Genomic DNA, 21,855 nt, shown 5'->3' with positions numbered 1-21,855 from the left:
CAGCGGGAGGGAAGCTTCCTGACTAGGAGCCAATCAGAGGGCTCGCGTAGAAGTATAGGCGCCGGGGGTGGGAAGGGGAGCTCCGCTTCCGGTGGCAGGGTCTGGGGAAGGGGCGGCAGGCGCCATGTCCGGCCGCGAAGGTGAGTGTGCGAGGTGGGGTGGCAGGGCAGAGAGGGACAGGGCCCGGTGGGGACTGAACTGAGCATGCTGTGTCGCCCACAGGTGGCAAGAAGAAGCCCCTGAAGCAGCCCAAGAAACAGGCCAAGGAGATGGACGAGGTGAGGGCGAGCGCGGAGGCGTGGGCGGGTGCGGAGGGACTGGGAAATTTGCCTGGCGTGAACCCTGTCTGCCTCTCCCTAGGAAGATAAGGCATTCAAGCAGAAACAGAAGGAGGAGCAGAAGAAACTCGAGGAGCTAAAAGCGAAGGCCGCGGGGAAGGGTCCCCTGGGTAAGTGAGGGCCGAGTAGAGTGAGCTTAAGCCGGGCTAACGCTCTGAGCATCAATCAGCCTGGTCCATTTCCTGCCTCATTGGTGAGGTCCTCGCGTCCGCTACGGCGGACTGACCCCGCCAGGCTTCGATTGGCAGCAGCGGGAAGGGGAGGGAGCCAGACCAGCTTTGGAAATGAAATCCCTTTTCTTCCAGGCAGTCTGGTCTGTCTTTGGGGAGGCGGCAGAAATGGAAATACCGAAATTCATGTACCTTAGACACAAAGTCGTAGAGTTGAATTTCCAAATATTGTCCGCTATTTCTTGCCCCAAATTCGTATTTCACTGTTTTTGCTTAAAACATTTCTTGACTTCATCGCTCATATTGTTAATTCTAGTAAATTCTTTTGCATCCTGAGTCTTCACTTACGGGTGCACCTAAACATAGAGCCCAGGCTTTTTAATGTGTTATTGTGCTATATACTCTTTTAATCTAATCCCCCACCAACCATTCTGCCTCTTTTCATTATGTAGAAAGAATTGCTTACGTACCAAAAGACTTTTCAAGCCCAACAGCCCAAATACTTTTCTGTGCTTCATAGATGCTGTTTACATTCATCAAACTAGTGAACAGTTTCTTCTGTAGTTATTTGTGCCCTAGTCACTCAGCCACTCCGTGCCTTGGTGGAGGCTAGAATGGTGGGAGTGTTGTCCAGGGCTTTACAAGGCTTCTATTCCAGTGGATTTGGTTTGATTCACAGTGCTGGGATCTAGGTATTGTGATTACTTTTTGGATCGTGAGGTATTTTGTACTTTCCTTTAATCTGTGATTGTGTATAGGGATAATGTCAGTCTTTTTAGTGAAATTCTATACTACTTGTTTTTCATTGAAGCTCTCATTTTTTAAAGGTTCATTTTGTCAGACATTTAGGATCTTCATTACTGCGTTAGGCATATTTAATTTTGTAACTATTTTTTAAGTTATTTATGTGTGCCAAATAGTCAAATGTAAATTGAATAAAATAAAGATACTGAAAAACCACACCCCAGGATCATAATCTAGTAGTGTGTAATGTGGCAGTTGAGAATGTGGACTTGGGCATCAGACTGCCCAAGGTGGAATCTTGGATTTGTTGTAGACCAGCCTATATCTTTGAACAACACCTCCCTAAGATTTCATTATTTGGAAAATGGGTTGATGGGAGATAGGGATTAAATGAGCCAGTGTGTGAAATATTTAATAGTGTAGATCGAGGCCAGTGCACAGCCATTGTTTGTGCCTCTGCCTCATCCTCATTCAAGTATTACCCCGCATAGACTGTTGGTAAAGCCCTGTGCATGCTTGTATCAAAAAGAATATCCGGCACAAGAGCTGAGCCTTTCTAGGATCCATATCAGACCCCCGGCACTTCTATCATAAAGAGTATATTTTTCCTTAGCTGAGACTTTTTTTTTCTTTTGCAGCCACAGGTGGAATTAAGAAATCTGGCAAAAAGTAAGCTGTTCTTGTGCCCAAGGCAATGATGATCCTTAATTCCATTCCTGTTTAAACATCTGGATTCCCTGTCATAGCATCTGTTGCTATCTATAGCTGGAATGAAGTGTTGTCTTAGATCCTGTTGTACATTTAAGAATAAACTTTTGTAAAAAAAAAAAAATAAAACAATCATACAGTGGCTCATATTCTCTTTATTTTTTGTCACTCAGTCATTTCTGTGTTAGTTTTGAGGTCAGCGTGAACCTAGCCAAGAATCCTGCCAATGTGTGCTCTTCAGTCTTGGTTCTATCCTGAACTCCGTGTCACCTGGAATTAAACCAATGCATTTGAAGTGGTTATTGGTTTTGTATCATTGTATGCCCGATGGAATATATTACATGAGGTTAATGAACGAATTTGTACTTTGGGGAGGAAAAAAGTTCTCTTTCTATGAGGACATCCATGTTGCAATGATACAGTCCATTTGTTGTAATGGGATTATTCATCTTTCAAGTCAGGTGTCCACTAAATGCATGCTGCACGTGTACCAGAGGGCAATTCCTGTTGTCAAGGAACTTCTCTGTTATGGGAGAGGAGCAACATTAATACATACAATATGCATTATAAAGGGAATAAAATGGGAAAGGAGAAAGATTCTGAAAGTTCCTAAGAACCTAGCTTACTCTGAAGCCTCCAGGTCTGCATTTATACTAGGGCTTCAGAAAGGTTCTTCCTAGGTTCCCATGCTTTAAACCCCACATTTGACCCATCAGCAAATTAAATCTGGCCTCTGCATACTTCCTCCAGTATCACCCCCCACACACCCTATTCTGACCTAAAATCCCTCACCTGGGTTATTGCGGTCACATCCACATTTGTCTTCCTGTCCCCTACCCTTTCTCCCCTACAGTTTAACCTTCATTCAGGCTGCAGAGTGTCCCTGCTAAACCACAAAGTTACACTTTGTCTCTTCTTGGCTCAGAACTCAGTGGCTTCTTGGGGCAAAATTGAGTCCCCACAATGACCAGTCAGGCATGTGGCTGCCACTCCCTACCTTCTGATACCATTCATCCCCTGATCATCTTGAGCCACAATGGTCTACATTGTAAGCAAGCTGACTCACTGTTCTTACCAACTCTCCCTTCTGCCTGTCACTTGTGTATACTGGAGACTGCCTCTCTTCCTTTAGAGAATTCAAACATCACAGTAGTGAGCTTTTCCTTTACCACTGTCTATAAAGTGGTGGTCCCAGTTGTCTGTTACCTTTATTTTTTTTCTCTTTATATTTGTTGATGATCACCTTTGACTCCAGGAGGAGTAAACTAGAGGAGGCAAAGGCTAAATGCATATATATTGGAACAATTCAGTGGCACAAGTCTGGATTTCCCCTCCAGGCTCTTCATATCACTGGAAATTATGCTAATAATGCTCATCTTTCTCTAATCGCCTGTTTTCAAGAAGGGCTCTAGAACTAGTCAGATTTTGCTAAGTCAAAACTGGAAAAGGTTTTTTAATAGATTGAAGCCCGTTTTATGACTAAGGTACTTGACATTAATAAGGGGGGGGCCCTCCTTGGTCCACTTCTGGAAAGTTGCACAGCCAGCACACTCCGGACTTCTGGCATTCCCTGTGGGGCTGAGAAGAACTCCCAAGATCAAGTGCCAGCACGCTGTGCTGAGAACAACCCCAAGATCCAGCACAACACCACACTGCTGTCTGCTACTCTGTTTGGTGGAACCTAATCCTTCCTGACAAACGAAGGGCAATCCTTTCTTCACAAGACCAGAGACCTGCCGTAATTAAGAAAAGTGTTCAACATTTGGGCCTACTGAGGGAACATACTAGTTGTCTCAAAAACTAAACTCTGCTATTCAAGATCTACACCCCGACAACCATCTCCCCTTCATTTACTGTTTCCATAAACATTCATAGGACACTTAAAAGCTAAGTTTGGCACTGAGTGTGCAAGGGTAGAGTCTTACCTCTGTTACTCTCTAACACCCTGTACCCACTAACTGTCCTGCACACTACTGCTCCCCAATAATATCCTGTCAGGTGCCCAAGTCCTGCTCCTCTTTGAAGGCTTAACCTTATCTCTTTGCCACAGATAACACCTACCTGGCATTTGTGTGGCTTCCATGTCGGTGTTGTATTCTCGTCTGAGGAGACTTGTATGCCAGTCTCCTTGCTAAGTCAGTCACTCCCACTCAAACTGGAGGGCAGCCCAGGTGCCACTTTCAAGGGGCCTCTCTTGACCTCCTGAGCCTCCTCGTCCATTTATGACCTGCGCTTAAGACAAAACCACTCAGGCGCTCTCAGAGAAATGAATGAATGCCAACAGCCTGAAGAGTTAGTTCCCACACTCTCCAAAACAGGCACACTCTTCTCAGGATCACCCCTTCTCCATGACCTTCTTCTCCAGACCTATCTCAAATACACACACTCAAAACATTAACTCTTCTCAAAGATACCTCCTCACAGAAGTTGTATTCGTACTCCGTCCAACTCCACTGTCCCAGACGCCTCCTCAAGAGGACCTCTGGGTATGTGAGAGGTGAGTCCGGCGTGGGGAAAACAGCGAAGTCGTAGAGACCAAACCCCTGAACGCTGCCTGTCACGATTCACAAGTGTATGTGTGACTGTCAGGGCAGACTCCACCGCGGCTGCGTGGAGGGGGCGCAGAGCCATCGGCGCTGTAAGGCTGGTAAGGCTCGGCCCCGCCCCTTGGTAACGTGGACCGCGCAGCACACATCCCGCCGAAGACCCACGGAGTGCCACGGAGACCCAGCCACCGGTACCACAGCGCCCAGCAGAGATGGGCTGGGGGGCGGGACTCCACCGAGAAAGGCCCGCTCTCAGCGGAGCACGGCGACGCGTTCGGATTAGGTCATTTTTCCGCGCCCGCTGGCTGGCAGCCGATTGGCCCGTGGGCTCGGGGGCGTGGCCCTAGCGGCTGAGGCGTGCGGCGGCGCGCGGGCGGTTGGTCCGCGATCCGGCCTCGCGGCAACCAGGCCTTCCTCGGGTGCTTTCGGACAGTGGCCGGCGGAAGCATGGCTGGAACCCCCGCGCCGAGCAGCAGGAGGCGGAGCGGGCTCCCGGCGCCTGGCCCTGGCCCTCCGCCCAGTACCGGGCACCCTCCGACCAAGCGAGCCCGGGGCTTCCCAGCGGCTGCCGTCCCGGACCCCGAAGACCCGTTCGGCGCGCACGGGGATTTCACTGCCGACGACCTGGAGGAACTCGACACCCTCGCGTCGCAGGCCCTGAGCCAGTGCCCGGCCGCTGCTCGGGACGTGTCCAGTGAGTGCGCTTCCGGGCCTTTCCCCGGAGGGTGGTGCAGACCTCGCCAGAACTCCCTGATGGCTGTGGCTTCGGAACCCCACAGAGACCGCTGCCCTGGTGTTCTGCACCCACACTGCCCTCCTAAAAATATAGGAATGGCTTCATTTAAGCAGTGGTTGTACCTCAGAAGGTCTTTTGATTTCGGGGAGAAGTGGATCAAGAATGTCAGACAGCCGATTTGAAATATGGAAAATTAGGTTACATTTTAGTTTATAAAGTTTGGGCCACGAAGTTCTTGGTTCTAAGCAGGATCCTTAGAACACGTCCACCACCACCAGAATCATACCTACACATGGGAACTCATTCTTGTGACAGGTTTGGGAGGCTCTAGATCTAATGAATACCACTGCGCCCCCCCCCAACCCCCACCTCCGCTTGGGCCGCAAGAACATCAGAGAGGGGCCTGGCCAGGGCAAGAGATGAAAGGGATTTATTCCTTTATACAACCAGTAAGTTGTACTAGGTGCCCAAAACCTTGGGAACTGCAACATACTTAGCAATTAACAAAAGACAAAAAAACCTCCTTCCTTCAGGAGCTTACATTTCTAGCTAGAGAAGGGTGTGAAGTCTTGTGGAGCCCACAGAAAGAGAAAAGTTTTGAGGGCACCTTGCATCTCTACTTGGATATCTCACAGGTATCTTAAATCCCACACATTCACCTCCCGGAAACCCTATCATTCTCCACTATTGCCAGCACGGCATTTGGCAGAGTGGACGTTCAGAAAATGTTCATTAATGACTAAATATTCTGTACAACAGTGACTGGCACCACTCTCCATCAGATGGCACAAGGCAACAGTTCCCTTTCCTTGACCATCTAATCCCTTTCCAAATCCTATAACTTCACCTTCTTAGTCCACCTCGGGAATCCATCCTTTTTGCATCATCTCTACCATCTCCCTGATCTATGTTACAATCACTCCTTCTGTCTGGACAGTAATCTGCTAAATTCTCCCTGTTTCCAGTCTCGACTCCCTGTAAGTCAGACTTTACACCACAGCCAGAATGATCTTTGCAGAACTCAAATCTGGCTGTGTCTCACACAGATAAAAGTGAACATCCCTACTGAAGCCCTTTAATGACTTCCCACTGCCTCTATTATAAAGATCAGAGTCCTGGGGTACCTGGGTGGCTCAGCTGGTTAAGCCTCTAACTCTTGATATCGGCTCAGGGTCATGAGATCGAGCCCCCATTGGGCTCTGTGCTCAGCATGGAATATGCTTGTCCCCCTCTCCCAGCTCCTCTCTACTTGTGCTTGCTCTCTCTCAAATAAATAAATAAATAAAATCTTAAAAAAAAAAAAAAAAAAAAGAGGGGCACCTGGGTGGCTCAGTGGGTTAAAGCCTCTGCCTTCAGCTCAGGGCATGATCCCAGGGTCCTGGTATAGAGCCCCGCATCAGGTGCTCTGCTCAGCAGGGAGCCTGCCCTGCCCCTGCCTACTTGTGATCTCTGTCAAATAAATAAATAAATAAATCTTTTTTTAAAAAAAAGATTAAAGTTCTTTTTTTTTTTTTTAAAGATTTTACTTATTTGTCAGAGAGAGAGAGGGAGAGAGAGCGAGCACAGGCAGACAGAATGGCAGGCAGAGACAGAGGGAGAAGCAGGCTCCCCGCCCAGCAAGGAGCCCGATGTGGGACTCGATCCCAGGACGCTGGGATCATGACCCGAGCCGAAAGCAGCCACTTAACCAACTGAGCCACCCAGGCGTCCCAGAAAAGGATCAAAGTTCTTAACATGGCCTGCAAGGCTAGTATGGCCTGGCCCTTTCCCACTCTTTCTGAGTTTAAGCTACACGACCTTCATTTCTTGAATTCTCCCTGCTTCCTTGCTATTTCTTGCACCTGGTGTTCTTTTCATCCATTTCCCCATTCCTCCTCATCTGCTTAAGTTCTGCTCGTTCTTCAGCTCTGAGCTCAGTCATCACTTCCTTGGGAAGACTTCCAGTCATTCCTGTTGGATCAAATCCCCTTCGGATAGGCTTTCCTGTATTTGTTCTTTTGTGCAGCTCTTATCACAGTTGTAATTTTGCATTTGTTTGAATCTTTTTGAATGTTCTATAAGCTCTGTGAGTGTAAGGACTGGATCCATTATGCTAACCGCTGTACCTTTAGAGACTAGATTGTGCCAGGTGCTCAGTAGGTGTAGGTGTTGGTGTAGATAAAGGTGCTCATTACGATATTGTTGAAAAATAGATCACCAACTGCTGATCAGTAAGGTCCGCACAACATGTTTTCAGCCTTCAGATGAGACTCTTAAAATTGGGGGTTGAGGGGAGTGGCAGGATCTGTTATTTTATAAGGATCATTTGTGAGTTTGATTCCTTAGGTTGGAAAATAACTATATTGCTTACTAGAACTTTCTCTAATTTGCTTTCAAGAGTGATTCTTTTTAGCATTGATCGACAAAAGTGGGAAAATGTTGGATTCTGAAAAGTATATGGGAACTATTTTTTACAGATGTTCATAAGGTCCCCAGATTAGATGGGATGTCAAAAACTCCTGCAGGGAAGAACAGAGAATTTGTTCCAGTTCAAGATAATTTTGAATTAGAGGTACTTCAGGCACAATACAAAGAACTTAAAGAAAAGGTAAGTGACTTAACTTGTGGTTCTTATAGCTAACTTAATCATTTATGCATGTGTTATAAAGCATTGTACAGTAAGATATGTAAATGCTTTAAAACAAGAGTTCAGGATTCAGCCCCACAAAATGGAGGAAGGCTGGGGAAAGCCAGAAAATTCAGACTGAAAGAAACCAAATCCTGAGATTCCTAACAACTAGGCAAGAAAGGAAACTATCCACCCAATCTAAAAAGAGATACAAACTTTCTGCCATAGCACTGAGACAAATTTATACCATATGTCTTATACATATGTTTGCTGTTTTCATTAGCAGTTTTACAAAAAAGCAGACATCGTTTTTATGACCATCTGTAGGTTAGGTCCTTAGGAAAACTAGGAACATAGTGTGAAATTCTGAAACTGTGAAGTGCGTGACCCAGATTGTTTAATACTTTTAGAACCTACAGAATCTGTATGTGTGAATGACAGTGTGTCCTTAAGCTAGCTTGCTGAATGTCAACTGTTCCACGAATGGGCCTAGTTGACCATGGTGACATCTAGTTGGTATGGATGTATTTGGGGACTTCTGGTCTGTAGAACATGGTTTACATGTGCTTTTTCCATCTCCACAACTATATGTTGAAACAAGTACATATGTAACTTACCCTTGTAAACTTTTCACAAGATTGATTTGGGATTTACAGATGAAAGCAATGGAAGAAGAAGTCCTCATTAAAAATGGAGAAATAAAAATTTTGCGGGACTCCCTGCATCAGACAGAATCCATGCTAGAGGAACAGAGAAGATCACATTTCCTTCTTGAGCAAGAGAAAACTCAAGCACTTGGTGACAAAGAAAAGGAATTTTCCAAAAAGGTGAACTTTTTTTTTTTTTTTTTCTTGTTCTGGCCACAAGAACAAGTGTTTTTTGCCTGTTCACTGAGTTTTGTTAGAAGCAATGACCAAAGTGTCTTTAAATCTTCCTGGAAGATTTCAACAGTTGTTTGTCTTAAATACTTTCTGCTATCAGTTAATTACATATACTTTTCTTCAGGCTCTGCATGTGGTTTGGAAAAGGACTTAGAAGAAACTCCTTTGCTGTGGTAGTTATGATAGTTGGTCTTGGCTGGAACAAATCAATAGCTTAGACTTTCCAGAAATAGGCTTAAGTAAGAACTTTTTTGGCAGGTTAGAAACTCAGTTGACCTAGCTTGGGCCAAAAGAAAATGTACTGACTTCCATAATTAAGTCTGGGAAAAAATAGGTGTGTGGAGGCCTTGAATGACTTAACCCTTGCTGCAACTTGACTTTCCTGTCTACTCTATAGACAGGCTCCATCCTTATGGTAAAGGATATGTTCTCCAGCAGCTCTTGGGCCCATATTTCATAGCTCCAAAGCAGACTGAATACTTGCCCCCCCACCACTACCATCTCAAGGCTCTCATTGATTGGTCTGACCTGAGTCAGGCGCCTGTCCCTGACCCAGTCACTGCAACCACAGAGATGATAGCTCCTGTTTAAATCACACAGAGGTAGGGAAATGATTATTTATCGGGGGAGGGAGCTGCTGTTCCAGGGAGAAATTAGTAGGTGTCCTTACATAACACCATTTTCCTCCAGCACTTTCCAAGGCTTCAATCTCAAGGACCTGGGTCTTATTCTGCCATTCATTCAGCAAGTTAGCAAACTTTAAAGAAGCACTAACCTGTGCCCCGCACTAACAGCAACAGTTGTCTCTCCACATGCATGATGGAAGAGCCAGGGAGTTGTAAGCAGACCAACCAGAGTTTGAATCCAGGCTTTCTCACATATGAGTGGAGACCCCAGGGTAATGACTTAAGCTTTGTGACTCATTTCCATTATCTGTTCCAGGGAATAACTAGAAGGGTTGCTGTAAGATTTAAACAGCCCTGCACTTGCTGGGAGTGCTGTGACTGGTACTATACTTGGCACGGAGAGTGTGCCCAGGGAGTCACAGCACTTACTCTTGGCTGTAAGCTGGAGCAGGTCTCCCCGTGCTGCGTGGGGTTTTGGCAACATTTCCAAATCCTCTCCCCAGACTTTCAAGAAGACCTGGAATCGTACACCACTATGTTCATCAAAAGGTTGACATGTCACTGTGAGATACGGCACCTTGAAGGTGCCAGACTGGGCAGTTCACGTCCGTCCTTCCTATTTAATCCCCCCAACCATGAAGCCAGGTATTTGTGTTACAGATAAGCTAGTTCAGATAGGCTGAGGAAATGGTATCTGAACCCTCACACACTACCTCGCAATAGTTCGGGTCAAAACATCTTTCTAGAATACCATGCTGACTTTCGGGAAGAAGGCTAAAGCTTGATAGAAAGGACATTTGTGTCACATCAGACTTTGATTTTTATTCTCATGGTTTGTTTTCCTTTATGAGCTTGAGATTTGAAGCCCAGAGATAATTTTGCATGTATGATGGGGCCACCAGTAGTATGTTGCTTTTGCCTTCCAGCTCCAATCACTGCAGTCTGAACTCCAGTTTAAAGATGCGGAGATGAATGAATTAAGGACAAAGCTCCAAAGCAGTGAACGAGCAAATAAATTGGCTGCTCCCTCTATTCCCCATATCAGGTAACGATGGTGCTGGAGAGAAAGTGGTTTTGCATGGTTTATAGAAAGTATGAATAAGGTCAGGCTAATCTTGAATGAAGGCCATTTAAACTTTGCCATTTGAGCACAGATCCTCTTTCCTAAAGACCTTGAAGGTGGTTTAGATCAGGCTTGAAAGGTTTGGTGCATCACAGCGTAAAGGCCTCATACTCCAGGAGGGCTTCCTCTCTGTAGGACTTTATACTCAGGACTTAAAAAGGCTGGAAAGATGCTCTCTGAACTTTTGGGGTGAGCCAGTCTTCATTTTTATGTAATTTGTTTCAAATAACTGATCTTGCCCCATGTATAAGTGTATTTCAGTCCCAACTACTTGGAACTTTTTTTTCTCATTTGCTGCCCTGGGACCTTTGTGCAACTGTCCCGCCTTTGCTGCAGATGTGATCAGCTTGTTAATGGTCTTGTCCTGCCCCCTGCCTGCCAGAGAAGTCTGGCACGCTGTTGATACCAGCCTTGAAATTTGAACAGTATGGGTCAGGGTATCTTTTTTTCTGGTATTGAACATTCTGCTGTCTTTGCTCATAATAGGCAGGGTGTGAAATTGAACTCTCCTTGCCTTGCCTAGTCCAGGTCAGACAGGAGAGCAGAGGGGTCCATCCTCACCTCTTCACACATCTCTGACAGAAGGGTCCTGGCGCTATTTGATGTACTCAGAGGGTTAAAACTGCTTCTCTAACACCAAGACCCTGGCACCAAAGAATTGGCTTGGTTTTCAAGTTGCAGGACACGACATGCCTTCTAATAGGAGCTCTTTCTACTGAAAATCTCTGAATTCAGCCCCTGGGGACTATTGAATAAGAGGTTGTTCCACATTAAAAAGATATTTGGGTGGAATTAGAAACAGTACTAGAGTTAAAGCCAGTATTTTGGGGTGATTAGAAGAAAAAGGAGATGAAAGAGGTTTTCAACAATTTGGAACAAAATGCCTTGAATTTTGCACTGCTATCCTGATAAAGAATGACAAATATAAAATAGATAAAACCTTTGGTCAAAGCACCTAGACGCAAAAAGTTTAACACGTGAATAAGTTAGAAGTTTTATAACCGGGTATTTTAAATGGTTTTAGCAGAATCATTACTTTGCTTTCATAGTTAACTTTTTCCAGTCCTAGGAAAAGCCCTTCTGTGGCTGTAAAGCCAGAAGCATGTTCTCCACAGTTTGGAAAACCATCTTTCCCTACAAAGGAGTCTTTTAGTGCTAACATGTCCCTTCCCCACACCTTCCAGACAGAGCCAGGATACAAGTCCCTGGTGAGCAGAGAGGGTAAGTCAGTCTGTCTCTCATCCATCGCTATGTAACGAGCTATTCAGACTTGTGGCTTAAAACAACAAGGAGCATTTCTCCTGGGTCTGTGGAACAAGAGTGCTGACAGAGCACAGTGGGAACGGTTTGTCTCTGTGGAGACGGCAGTCACTGAAGGCTTGTCTGGGCTGGAAGATCTCTTTCAAAGTAGCTCACTCACATGACTGGCAGCGGAGTTCTCCGCATGTGGGCCTCTCTACAGAGCTACTTGGATGACCTCATAACCTGGTGGACGGCTTCCTCTAGAGCTAACCGACCGGAGAGAGCCAGGTGGAAGCCAGCCCTTTTATGGCCTAGCCGCAGAAGTCCCATAGCATCACTTCTGCCACATTCTGTTTGTTAGAAGCTGTGTTCAAGGGAAAGGAAACTAGGCCACACCTTTTGAAGAGAAGTGTCTCTAGAATTTGCAGGCATATTTTAAAACCTCCCCATTCAACATGCCAGAAACATAGCCAGTATAAAGGAACTTTCCTTTCCTTGTATAAGTTCCTGTTTTCCATGAGAAAGGCAAAAATGTGAAGGTTATTGAGTTGCCCTGGCTCTTGTTTTAATCCAAGGTTTCCATGGTTGAGGAGGCGGAACAGTTTCTGTTTTAAACTCATGATGGGTTTCCGGGCTGGTCCAGTGCATAGAGCACACAACCCCGATCTTAGAGTTATGAGTTTGAGCCCCACATTAAGGGTAGAGTTTACTTAAAAAAAAAAAAAGTTTAAAAACTCATTATGTTCAAGAGTTTCTGATATGCTTCTGCTTTCGCGCTCAAGTTTTGATTCACATTTTATCTAGTTGTAGAGAATAAGAGCCACAGTCTGGGAGGTGACTCCATAAAGCAAGAAGAATCCCAGGAAAGTCTTATTGACAGCTGGATGCAGAGATCAAACACTCAAGGTACCAGAACACCCGCCCCTCGTGCAGGAGGCCGGCACAGCTCCGGTTGTCTTTGAATTGTCTTTGAGAACCAGCACCCCAGGCAGTCCTTCAGAGGGTCCAGGGAAGTGGTAGTCTGTGACTTCACCAGAAGACTGTAAACTAGAAGGGGCCAAAGCAGGTGTGTCCCAGAGCCCTCAGCACCCACAGGGATCTCAGTGGAGCTGCAGGGCAGCTTAGAGGACAGTTAGTGTCCAAGGTACCTTCACTTTTCCTTCTGAAGCCTTAGAAAAGGCCTCCCTTGTCAGAACCTTCTAGAATTACTGTGTCTTCTGCAGGTTCCATTTTGATAAACCTCCTCCTGAAGCAGCCTTTGATCCCAGGGTCATCCCTAGGTCTGTGCCACCTCCTGAGCAGTTGTTCCGAGGCTCCTACGAGTACCCTGCTGCAGCCCCCAGGGTTTGGCAGGTAAGCCTCAGACTCCTAAAAAGCTCATTTAGGGGGGCGCCTGGGTGGCTCAGTGGGTTAAAGCCTCTGCCTTCGGCTCAGGTCGTGGTCCCAGGGTCCTGGGATCGAGCCCCACATCGGGCTCTCTGCTCCGCAGGGAACCTGCTTCTTCCCCTCTCTCTCTCTGCCTGCCTCTCTGCCTACTTGTGATTTCTCTCTGTCAAATAAATAAAATCTTTAAAAAAAAAAAAAAAAAGCTCATTTAGGAAGGAGCTCCCAGGAAGCAAGTCCCTTTCTGGTCCTGGCCAGCCTGGGAGGTCTGTGTGCCCATGGCAGGAGTGAGCGGGGGTGGGGTACAGTTTGGGAAACTAGAGAATTTGGCGGGCAGGTTGACTGAAGCCCTTGACCTTGTCTCTCATCACATGCTTGTGTGTTTTCTTCTTTATTTACTGCTAGTACCTTGGCTGGGATTTCAAGCCTGAGGACCACAGGTTCTCGCGATGGGTCATTTCCCCTCTTGGCTCTGAGAGAAGCACAGAACCTGGCACTCACCGGACTGAATCTCATTGCCCGGGATGAAGGCTCCTGTGATGGAGACCCAGCAGAGGGTGGCAGAAGGGCCTTCCCACTCTGCCAGCTTTCTGGAGCTGTGCATCTCCTCCCCCTGGTACAGTTCTTTATCGGCTTACACTGCCAGGCTCTGCAAGATTTGGCAGGAGCCAAGAGAAGTGGAGCGCCTGGGGACTCAGCGACACGTTCCTCCTGCGTGAGCTCTGGGGGAGAGGCCAGCCTCGAGGACTCCCTTTGTAACCTGGAAGGCTTCTCTGTGGCATCCCTCAGTGTTCTTCAGCACCTGGTGTGCCACAGCGGAGCGGTCGTCCACCGATTACTGTCCGATGCAGGGGTGGATTCTGCTGCTATGGAAGGAAACCAGAGCCTGGTTCACAGACAAGATCATGGGGATGTGTCCTCAGCTCCAAAGGGGCTTGCCAGTGACCAAGGCCAGCATCCACTACTGAAGATGCTTCTTTACCTGTTGACTTTCTCTTCTTCAGCAACAGGTCACCTTCAAGCCAGTGTCCTGAGCCAGTGTCTTACGATTTTGGTGAAATTAGCTGAAAATGCTTCCTTTGATTTCCTGCCCAGGTATAACACGGCATGGGGTCATGATTCTCTGTGGGTCTTACCTGACCTCTTGAGGTCTATCCCGTGGCCCTTATACTTTGCCCAATCTTGACTTTTCTATACTTCTCAGTGCTAAGCCTTGGTTTTATGTTCTGAGGCTTCATTCAAGGAGTTCTGAAGTAATGGAAAGTGGGGCCAGGTGGTAGGAGAACCAAGAAAGTGATTTAGGAGAACCAAGGAAGTGATTTATTTGGCTTTATTCTGCCTCTGTACAGCAGGTAAGCAAAAGACACATGTGATGAAAGAAGGCTTTTAGCCGCTATGGAAAAGCATCCAGTCCCCAGGACAGACAAAGGCTGAACCAAGAGCCTTGAACCTGGGCCATGGATCAGGTGAAGTCCGCGAATCATACCACATTTAAATTTGGTGGGGTTCCCTAAGGAAGCAGAGGGTATGGGGTAGCCCATAAGCTGACCTTGCTGGGAATCTGCCCATCATCACCGTGCCCACTCTGGCATAAGTCACAGGTTACCTGCTCCTCTTAAGGTTTGTGGGAAGTGGTTGTATAGTGAACCTAGCTTGTGAACACTGTAGTCATAATCCTAACTTGGGGTTCCAGAGCCTTAAGACTGGGAGGAACTGTAAACACCATTCAGCTCATCCCCCATGCGATAATCCATCTCCTCCTCAGCACGCCACCAAGAAGGCAGTTCCTATTAGGAGTAACTCCACTGGCTGCACTTACCTTAAGCTTTTAGTCTCTGTGCTTAGCATACTTGCCTCCTAAAAACACTTCTGGATCCTGCTTTCCATTAGAGGATATTTTGGCTGGGCTGGTCCATGCTAACGGTAGTCCTCAGAGCTGTGGGCAGCATGGTGGTTTCAGAGCCGTCACCCTCCATGTCTGGCACAAAGCTAGCTCAGAGGGGCTGGTTGCTTGTTTCATAGGTATTGAATGAATGCCAGGAACCACTTCTTACCAGTCCTGTTGGTAGAGAGACCATCATTCCATCCCTGTTGAGCTTGTCCACAAGAACATGACAAAACAGCTAGTCAGGGGATGCTTACTATAGGCCAGATAGGTGCCTTCTGTTCAGTATCTCAGGGGACACCTCACAGCCCTGCATCCCTACACCTAGCTGTAAGCACATGAATATGAATGAAGAGAGCATGCTGGGCAAGTTCTTGACTTGCCCTTGATCATGATCTGACACCACTTCCAACTTGGTGCTTCTTGGTGTCAGAATTCCTACATCCTTGCAGGCTGAACCCCACTACCACACAGCTTCCTGTTCACCTTGGCATGAAAGCAAAGGACATGTGCTCCAACACTGTGTGCAGGGCAACACAAGTAGCCAGGCAGACAGCGGTCTCATAAAAGGGACTTTTGCCCTAACCCTAACCCTCAGACCCATCTATGACTTCCTACTATATCTGGTGTAGCCATAGGTCATTCCCAGTTACTGGGTCATTCTGGGTACTGGGATGGCAGTGGCTTTTGAGCAAAGAGGTCTCATCCCCAGCTCCAAACAGAACAAGACTATTCTCTCGTGCATGTTTGGGGGCTCTGGAAAAATTTTTTTTAGAGAAGGCTGATGCCATCCAAAAATAATTTGGAAACCACTGTGTCATATATAAAGATGGATTTTTCTTGCAGAGAGTTTCAGGGACTTTACATGAGGACTAGAGACCACTTCTAATGATGAAATTGAGTAACAACCAGGTTAAATCCCAGTTTCCCACAAAGTTCCATGTTCCCTGGTGCCTGAAAACATGCAGCTTATCCACCGAACAGGATCTGCTCTGAAATGATTTCACCTCAAATAGTGGGGACTTGCTTCCTGATTGGCATACTGAGAAATATTCTTAACCCTCAGTGGTGTGTGGTGAGACACTGCAGATGCATGATGCATGAAGGGGGACACGTAAAAGTGCCCCTCTCCCCACAAGGTTGTGTGGGTTGAGCAAATGATGGTTGTCTTGGGACTTAGTTCCTAGTTCCCTGTGCCCAAGAGACCTGGGGGAGAATATACTCAGAGCCCCTCATCCATGCACGCTCCAAAGGGGCACCTGCTCCTGTGTGGTGACAAAGGATCTGGTGTTTTCAAAAATGGTCTGCTCAGCAAGTGATATAAAATCCAGCCCTAGCCAAGTCTGCATTTGTTACTTCTAGAACCTGGCCACTCCTTGGGTAGTGGGCTTTTAACTTTCACACCCAAGTTAAGGTAGGAAAGCTCCAGGAGCAGTGTGGAAGCCAGGCACCCCAGGTACAGGGAGGCAGCCCCCATCTATAGGTGGCACTGTGCCCGGTTAGGGCCTGTCCTCTCTAAGCCACAGCATTATGGCAGTGGAGGCTAGTATCCACTGGTTCACAGGAAGTGAATGTCCTAGCAAGCAGGTGGTGGTCGGCCAGCACTTGAACCCAGGTCTGAACCACAGCTCCTCCTCGCATTGCCTGCTCAAAATGTCCCATTCCCTCTGGTGAAGAATGAGGGTGAGTTGTGGGATGGGGTTATCAGTGTCCCCTCTCTCTGGGCCCCTGTGCTGTAGGTTCCAGTGTGTGTTCCGTGTGCTGCCACAGTGCCTCAGCCCCGAGAGCTCCCTGCCCAGCGTGCTGCTGACTGTGGAGCTCCTCTCCCTCCTGGCGGACCATGAGAAACTGGCGCCCCAGCTCTGTTCCCGCTCAGGTAGAGCAGGGCAGGGAGGGGGCGGGGGGGGGTGCCACTGCAGGCTGGCAGCGAGGGTGGGAGCGGGGACAGGTTGGAGGCCTCCTGACGGCTTCTGCAGCTTGTGCCCTGGGCTCTGGGTAAGAAGGGGGACCCTGAGTGAGTGATGGGGCATCCTTTTCAGAAGGCTGCCTCCTCCTGCTGCTGTATATGTACATCACATCAAGGCCTGACAAAGTGGCCTCGGACACACAGTGGCTTCAGCTAGAACAAGAGGTAAAAACTGCAGAGCCCCTTCTGTGACCTGTTCACCACCCCTGCCCCCCGCCCCACCACGCCACCTCAGAGCCTCTGTTCCTCCTTCTGGGGGGAACAGAGCTTCCATTCATTTTGGCAACAAGAGTTTACCTAGATGCTAACAAGGGGAACTCAGTTTGGGGGCTCCACACTACACAATAAAGGTGGACCCCAGGGTGTCCTGGAACTTGTCAGAGTGGCCTGAGAACTGACCCACCCTGGCTTTGGGGCCTGGAGGCAGGTGGGTCTCTGGTGAGACACAGGTGTTGTCCCTGAGTCTAGCCTGGGAAGTTCCCACAGGACCATTTCTTGGACCCCATTGTACAGACAGGCAGTTGCTAAGGCAACTGGAGCACTCGTAGGAGAAGCCTTAGAAAGCCCTCACTGTGATCAGGGTCTCATTTTACCACAGATGGAACAGTCTGTTCTTGTTCTAGGCTGTGTGGCTCCTGGCTAAGCTTGGTGTGCAGAGCCCCTCCTCCTCAGTCACTGGTTCTAACTGCCAGTGCAACGTGGAGGTGAGTGCACGGGGGCCAGCGGCCTGGCAGCTCAGTCGGGGGGGTGAGGCGACCCTATGCAGGGGCCCCCTGCCCCTTCTAAACCTCATGCCCCCGCTCAGAACCCTCCTCACCTGGCGTGGCTAGGAAGGGTACTGTCCAGCTGAGGAGGTTAGTAGGGTACCGGAGCCCTGAGACCCGGCCTCAGTCTTTGCCCTCCCTGCAGGCGGTCCGAGCACTCACGGTGATGCTGCACAGACAGTGGCTGACAGTGCGGAGGGCCGGGGGGCCACCAAGGACGGACCAGCAGAAGCGGACAGTGCGATGCCTGCGGGACACGGTGCTGCTGCTGCATGGCCTGTCCCAGAAGGACAAGCTCTTCACTGTGCACTGCGTGGAGGTCCTGCATCAGTATGACCAGGTGATGCCAGGGGTCAGCATGCTGATTCGAGGGCTTCCTGACGTGGCAGACTGTGAAGGTAAGCCAGCAAGAGGATCCCTCTCTGTCCAGCCCACATGCAGTATTTCCCTGAAGTTCAAGGACAGGTCAGACTTCCTGGCCTTAAGTCAGCAGTCTTCCTTCCAGCCTTTGCTGGCGCTGGGGTCCTACTTGCCTTACTGCTCTGGCTCCTCTCTGAGCATAGCAGGCTGCCTTTGTTTGTATCTGTCGAGTTGGCCTGGCAGCCATGGTTTTTCCAGAAACACCCCTGTCTGAATTGCCTTTGTATCACTTTGCTTGCAGTAGCTGAGGGAGCAAGGCCTGGGCGTGGAAGGGACTGGTTAGTTCCCACGGGCGTGGGGGAGGAGCGGTGGGTCTTCCTCCTTGCCCCTGTGCCCAGCACCTCTGGGCCTTCACCGTAGAACCCTGTTCTCTCTGCTCAGAGGCAGCCCTGGATGACCTCTGTGCCGCTGAAACCGATGTGGATGACCCTGAGATGGACTGCAGCTGAGGCCGCTGAACATTGAGCCACACGGTGGCACCAGAACCACTATTTTCCCCTCCACTTCATCAGATTAAAAGCAGTGAAGGGTTGTTTGAGAACTCACCAGCCTTGTGATGTTTCCTGAGTCTGACGCTGAGTGGGAGGGATGGAGCAGGAGCCAGACCCAGGGAAGGCCGATATCCCTCCTAAGCCTGGCTGGAGTTGAGACCTGTCCCCATGGTAACGAATCTGCCCTGAGGAAGGAGCCCGGCCCTGCCCAGCCTGTGGAATTGTCCTGAGTCATCGCTTTGGGATGAGGCCATGGGAAGAAACCATTGTGCGGCAAGGCAGGAGGCAGCTGGGAGCTGGGGCCTACACCAGGGAGACCTGAGAAAGTGGGGCCAAGGGGAGGTGCACGGTGGCCGCAGCTGAGGTCCCTGGCTGGCTAGAGTCCTGCTGCTAGGCTTCCCCGAAGGGCTGGGCACCACGGCCGTTCTGCCGCCGGGCTTTCATGGCGTGAGGGCTCTGATGCATTGTGCCAGGCAGCAGGCCCACGGCTGTAGGTCGGAGGCCTCTGTGGAGTCATGAAGGGGGTAGTGCTTGGGGAGGGACAGACCTGGCCGCCTGACAAACAAGGCGGGCCCCACTCAGGACAGCCCATAGGCGGGCTCACACTAAGTTTCACTTCCCACCACTAACTGCCGGCAGCAAGAACCAGCCAGACCCCGAATCACTGCTGCTGCCTGCTGCTCGGTAAGTGAGGACCCCCATGGGGTTGGGGCAGGGTGGGAAAGCCTCACGGCCTACATAGGCCCAGACTAGGGGAGGAGCCAAGCCTTCCCCCAAGACAGTTGAGTCGGAAGCCACACCACCCTCTCTGGCTTCCTGCCCTGGAAGCAGGTCAGGTCCTAGAGCTCACCGACAGTGTGAGTGTGCAGGTCTTTGCGGAGAAGGCCAGAGATGTACTGAGGTGCCCCACCCCACCTGCCTCAGCTCTTCCCACTGGGGCACTCATACACCGACTCCCCACCCCTGCTCCTCCCCAGGCTCCTGGCAGGTACCCAGCATGGGCTCACAGGCCCCAGCTCCAGGACCCGTGCAGACCCTCATTTTCTTGGACCTGGAGGCCACTGGCCTGCCTTCCTCCCAGCCCAAGGTCACGGAGCTGTGCCTGCTGGCTGTCCACAGATGTGCCCTGGAGAGCTCACCCCCTACTCAGGGGCCTCCCACAGTGCCCCCACCACCCCGGGTGCTGGACAAGCTCTCTCTGTGCGTGGCTCCAGGGAAGGCTTGCAGCCCAGAAGCTAGCAAGATCACAGGCCTAAGCACAGCCATACTGGCAGCACATGGACGACTATGCTTTGACGCCGACCTGGCCGGCCTGCTCCGAGCCTTCCTGAAGCGCCAGCCACAGCCCTGGTGCCTCGTGGCACACAACGGCGACCGCTATGACTTCCCCTTGCTCCAGGCGGAGCTGGCTGTACTAGGCCTTGCCAGTGTTCTGGATGGTGCCCTCTGTGTGGATAGCATTGCTGCCCTGAAGGCCCTGGAGCGTGCTGCCAGCCCCTCAGAGCATGGTCCACGGAAGAGCTACAGTCTGGGCAGTGTCTACACACGCCTGTACGGCCAGGCCCCCCCGGACTCCCACATGGCCGAGAGTGACGTCCTCACCCTGCTCAGCATTTGTCAGTGGAGGCCGCAGGCCCTGCTCCAGTGGGTGGATGCACACGCCAGGCCGTTCAGCACCGTCAAGCCCATGTACGTGGTCACAGCCTCTGCTAGAACCAACCCAAGGCCATCTGCTTCCACGGCCACTAAAGCCCTAGCAAGAGCCACGGACACTGGTGCCAACCTGGGCAAGGGCAGGAAGCCCAAGGCCGTTCCTCCAGTGGAGGGCCCTGGAGCCTCACCCAAGGAGGGACTGCTGGCCCCACTGGGCCTGCTGACCTTCCTCACCTTGGCACTAGCCATGCTGTATGGGCTCTCCTTGGCCACACCTGGGCAGTAGGCCAAGAGGAAAGTCTGACCAATAAAGACCCCCTCCTCTCCAGCACCAAGTAGCCACTCACCTCTACCCTCCTTGGCAGCCTTAGAGGAGCCACCCGTACCTCTGCCCACACTCAGGGACCTGGGGAGGGGGACACAGAGGATGGCACAGTCCGTCCTTCACCTTCCCTAGCAAGATGGTCAGACGTCTGAGCCTAGGAAAGACATGGAAATCCAAGAGTTGCATGAAGACGGGACATGGCCTAATGCCCACTCCCAGCACCCAGGCTCTGAAAAAAGAAGGCAGCAGCCCCAAATGTTTGCATTTATTATAAACAAAGGTGCAGACCCTAAACTCTCAGAAACACATCAACAGGTACAAAGCTAAGACAGATCTGGTGAGATATTAGCAGAGGGACAGGGAACACCGAGGTATTCATGTCTGGGCCAGAGCAACCACCTAGGGCCCCCTTCCACCTTTGGTCCAGATGGCCCCTTGGCCCAGGTGCCCTAGGTGCCAGGACACACTGTGGACTGGGGTACAGGAGCTGGCTATTCTGTGAAGCTGGTGTCGGGAGAAGCAGGCCTGACGGTTCCTCTCCACTGTGGGCCAATTTCCTTCCAGGACCCAGGAGGTCCAGCCTCACAAAAAACGATCATATACATTTTGAAACAGGAAACAGGAAACAGGCAAAATGTTTGGCTAAAAGGAAAACAAAAACACTGCAGGAAGGACACCTGAGTGTGCAGGTGGACAGAGGCTGCCCTGCCGCCCTGTGGTGGGGGTGGCCAGCCAGGGCAGCCAGAGCCGTGGGTGGACGTGGCCCTCCAGCTGGTCCCAGGGAGGATGTAGGACAGTCCAAGCAGACCACGCTCGGGTGGCCGAGCCTTTGCCTCAAGTGTTTCGGTCTCAAGAGGCTGTCCACCCTCTGCTGGGCATGGCACAGGCTCTGGCACTGTGGGATGTCTGCTTAGCCGGGCCCCAAGCCTCACCCCCACGCCATGATGGCTCTGGTTCCTTGAAGAGTACCCCACACCCTGGGGACAGGCCATGGCCTTGAACAATGGCTTGTCACTCCACCAAAACCAGAACACATGGGCACGTTGTCCACAAAAAGCCTCACTGTCCTGGCATGGCAAGCTCCACCGGCCTCGTCTCCCCGGGACGGTATGGGAAAGAACTCCCAGTCTTTGAATTTTGAGATTCCGAAAGAGCACAATTTCAAGTGAGGAAGAGAATGAAGTAGGGTCCCAGCAACTCTGGCAAGGACTGCTCCCCACCACGTTGGCATCACAAGAAGCTTCGT

General features: G+C 49.9%; 2 protein-coding genes and 2 long non-coding RNA genes across 8 annotated transcripts; 3 read left to right on the top strand and 1 right to left on the bottom strand.

Annotated features, from left to right (window-relative positions):
- The first annotated feature begins 32 nt into the window (after positions 1-32).
- Positions 33-2,102, top strand: LOC122909461. The gene is made up of 4 exons (XR_006385140.1): positions 33-140; positions 223-278; positions 361-448; positions 1,891-2,102. It is a non-coding gene; the product is annotated as an uncharacterized LOC122909461 (long non-coding RNA).
- Positions 2,096-4,777, bottom strand: LOC122909462. 2 transcript variants are annotated; one of them, XR_006385142.1, is made up of 2 exons: positions 4,375-4,777; positions 2,096-4,192 (listed from the first exon to the last, which is right to left on the bottom strand). It is a non-coding gene; the product is annotated as an uncharacterized LOC122909462 (long non-coding RNA). The 2 variants fall into 2 exon arrangements; XR_006385141.1 differs by having other exon boundaries at positions 2,096-4,187.
- A 110-nt stretch (positions 4,778-4,887) lies between these two features.
- Positions 4,888-18,685, top strand: LOC122909456 (ATR interacting protein). 4 transcript variants are annotated; one of them, XM_044253633.1, is made up of 14 exons: positions 4,888-5,200; positions 7,699-7,829; positions 8,507-8,677; positions 10,284-10,402; positions 11,544-11,701; positions 12,527-12,628; positions 12,946-13,075; positions 13,511-14,200; positions 16,730-16,866; positions 17,030-17,121; positions 17,580-17,660; positions 17,866-18,118; positions 18,382-18,418; positions 18,522-18,588. In XM_044253633.1, coding segments are annotated over exons 1-14 (2,349 nt in total). In that variant the 5' UTR covers positions 4,888-4,953; the 3' UTR covers positions 18,523-18,588. The 4 variants fall into 4 exon arrangements, with proteins under 4 accessions (XP_044109568.1, XP_044109567.1, XP_044109566.1 ...); XM_044253632.1 differs by having other exon boundaries at positions 18,501-18,546; XM_044253631.1 differs by lacking the exon at positions 18,382-18,418 and having other exon boundaries at positions 17,033-17,121; positions 18,522-18,685.
- On the top strand, positions 18,685-20,615 carry TREX1 (three prime repair exonuclease 1). Its single transcript, XM_044253634.1, has 3 exons — positions 18,685-18,802; positions 19,271-19,315; positions 19,609-20,615. Exons 1-3 carry the CDS (start codon positions 18,697-18,699, stop codon positions 20,568-20,570), a joined length of 1,113 nt encoding a protein of 370 aa, XP_044109569.1. The 5' UTR covers positions 18,685-18,696; the 3' UTR covers positions 20,571-20,615.
- The last annotated feature ends 1,240 nt before the right edge of the window (positions 20,616-21,855 follow it).

Source organism: Neovison vison, chromosome 6 (assembly GCF_020171115.1).
Source record: "Neovison vison isolate M4711 chromosome 6, ASM_NN_V1, whole genome shotgun sequence".
Classification (NCBI taxonomy): Eukaryota; Metazoa; Chordata; class Mammalia; order Carnivora; family Mustelidae; genus Neogale; species Neogale vison.
This window is presented reverse-complemented; position numbering and strand designations above follow the sequence as displayed.

Coding starts and splice junctions, on each gene's coding strand:
- LOC122909456 (XM_044253630.1), top strand. CDS start 4,954: ATGGCTGGAACCCCCGCGCCGAGCAGCAGGAGGCGGAGCGGGCTCCCG. Junction 10,403..11,543: donor CCCTCTATTCCCCATATCAG/GTAACGATGGTG, acceptor AACTTTTTCCAG/TCCTAGGAAAAGCCCTTCTG. Junction 17,122..17,579: donor GGCTTCAGCTAGAACAAGAG/GTAAAAACTGCA, acceptor TTCTTGTTCTAG/GCTGTGTGGCTCCTGGCTAA.
- TREX1 (XM_044253634.1), top strand. CDS start 18,697: ATGTTTCCTGAGTCTGACGCTGAGTGGGAGGGATGGAGCAGGAGCCAG. Junction 18,803..19,270: donor AGTTGAGACCTGTCCCCATG/GTAACGAATCTG, acceptor AACTGCCGGCAG/CAAGAACCAGCCAGACCCCG. Junction 19,316..19,608: donor CTGCTGCTGCCTGCTGCTCG/GTAAGTGAGGAC, acceptor GCTCCTCCCCAG/GCTCCTGGCAGGTACCCAGC.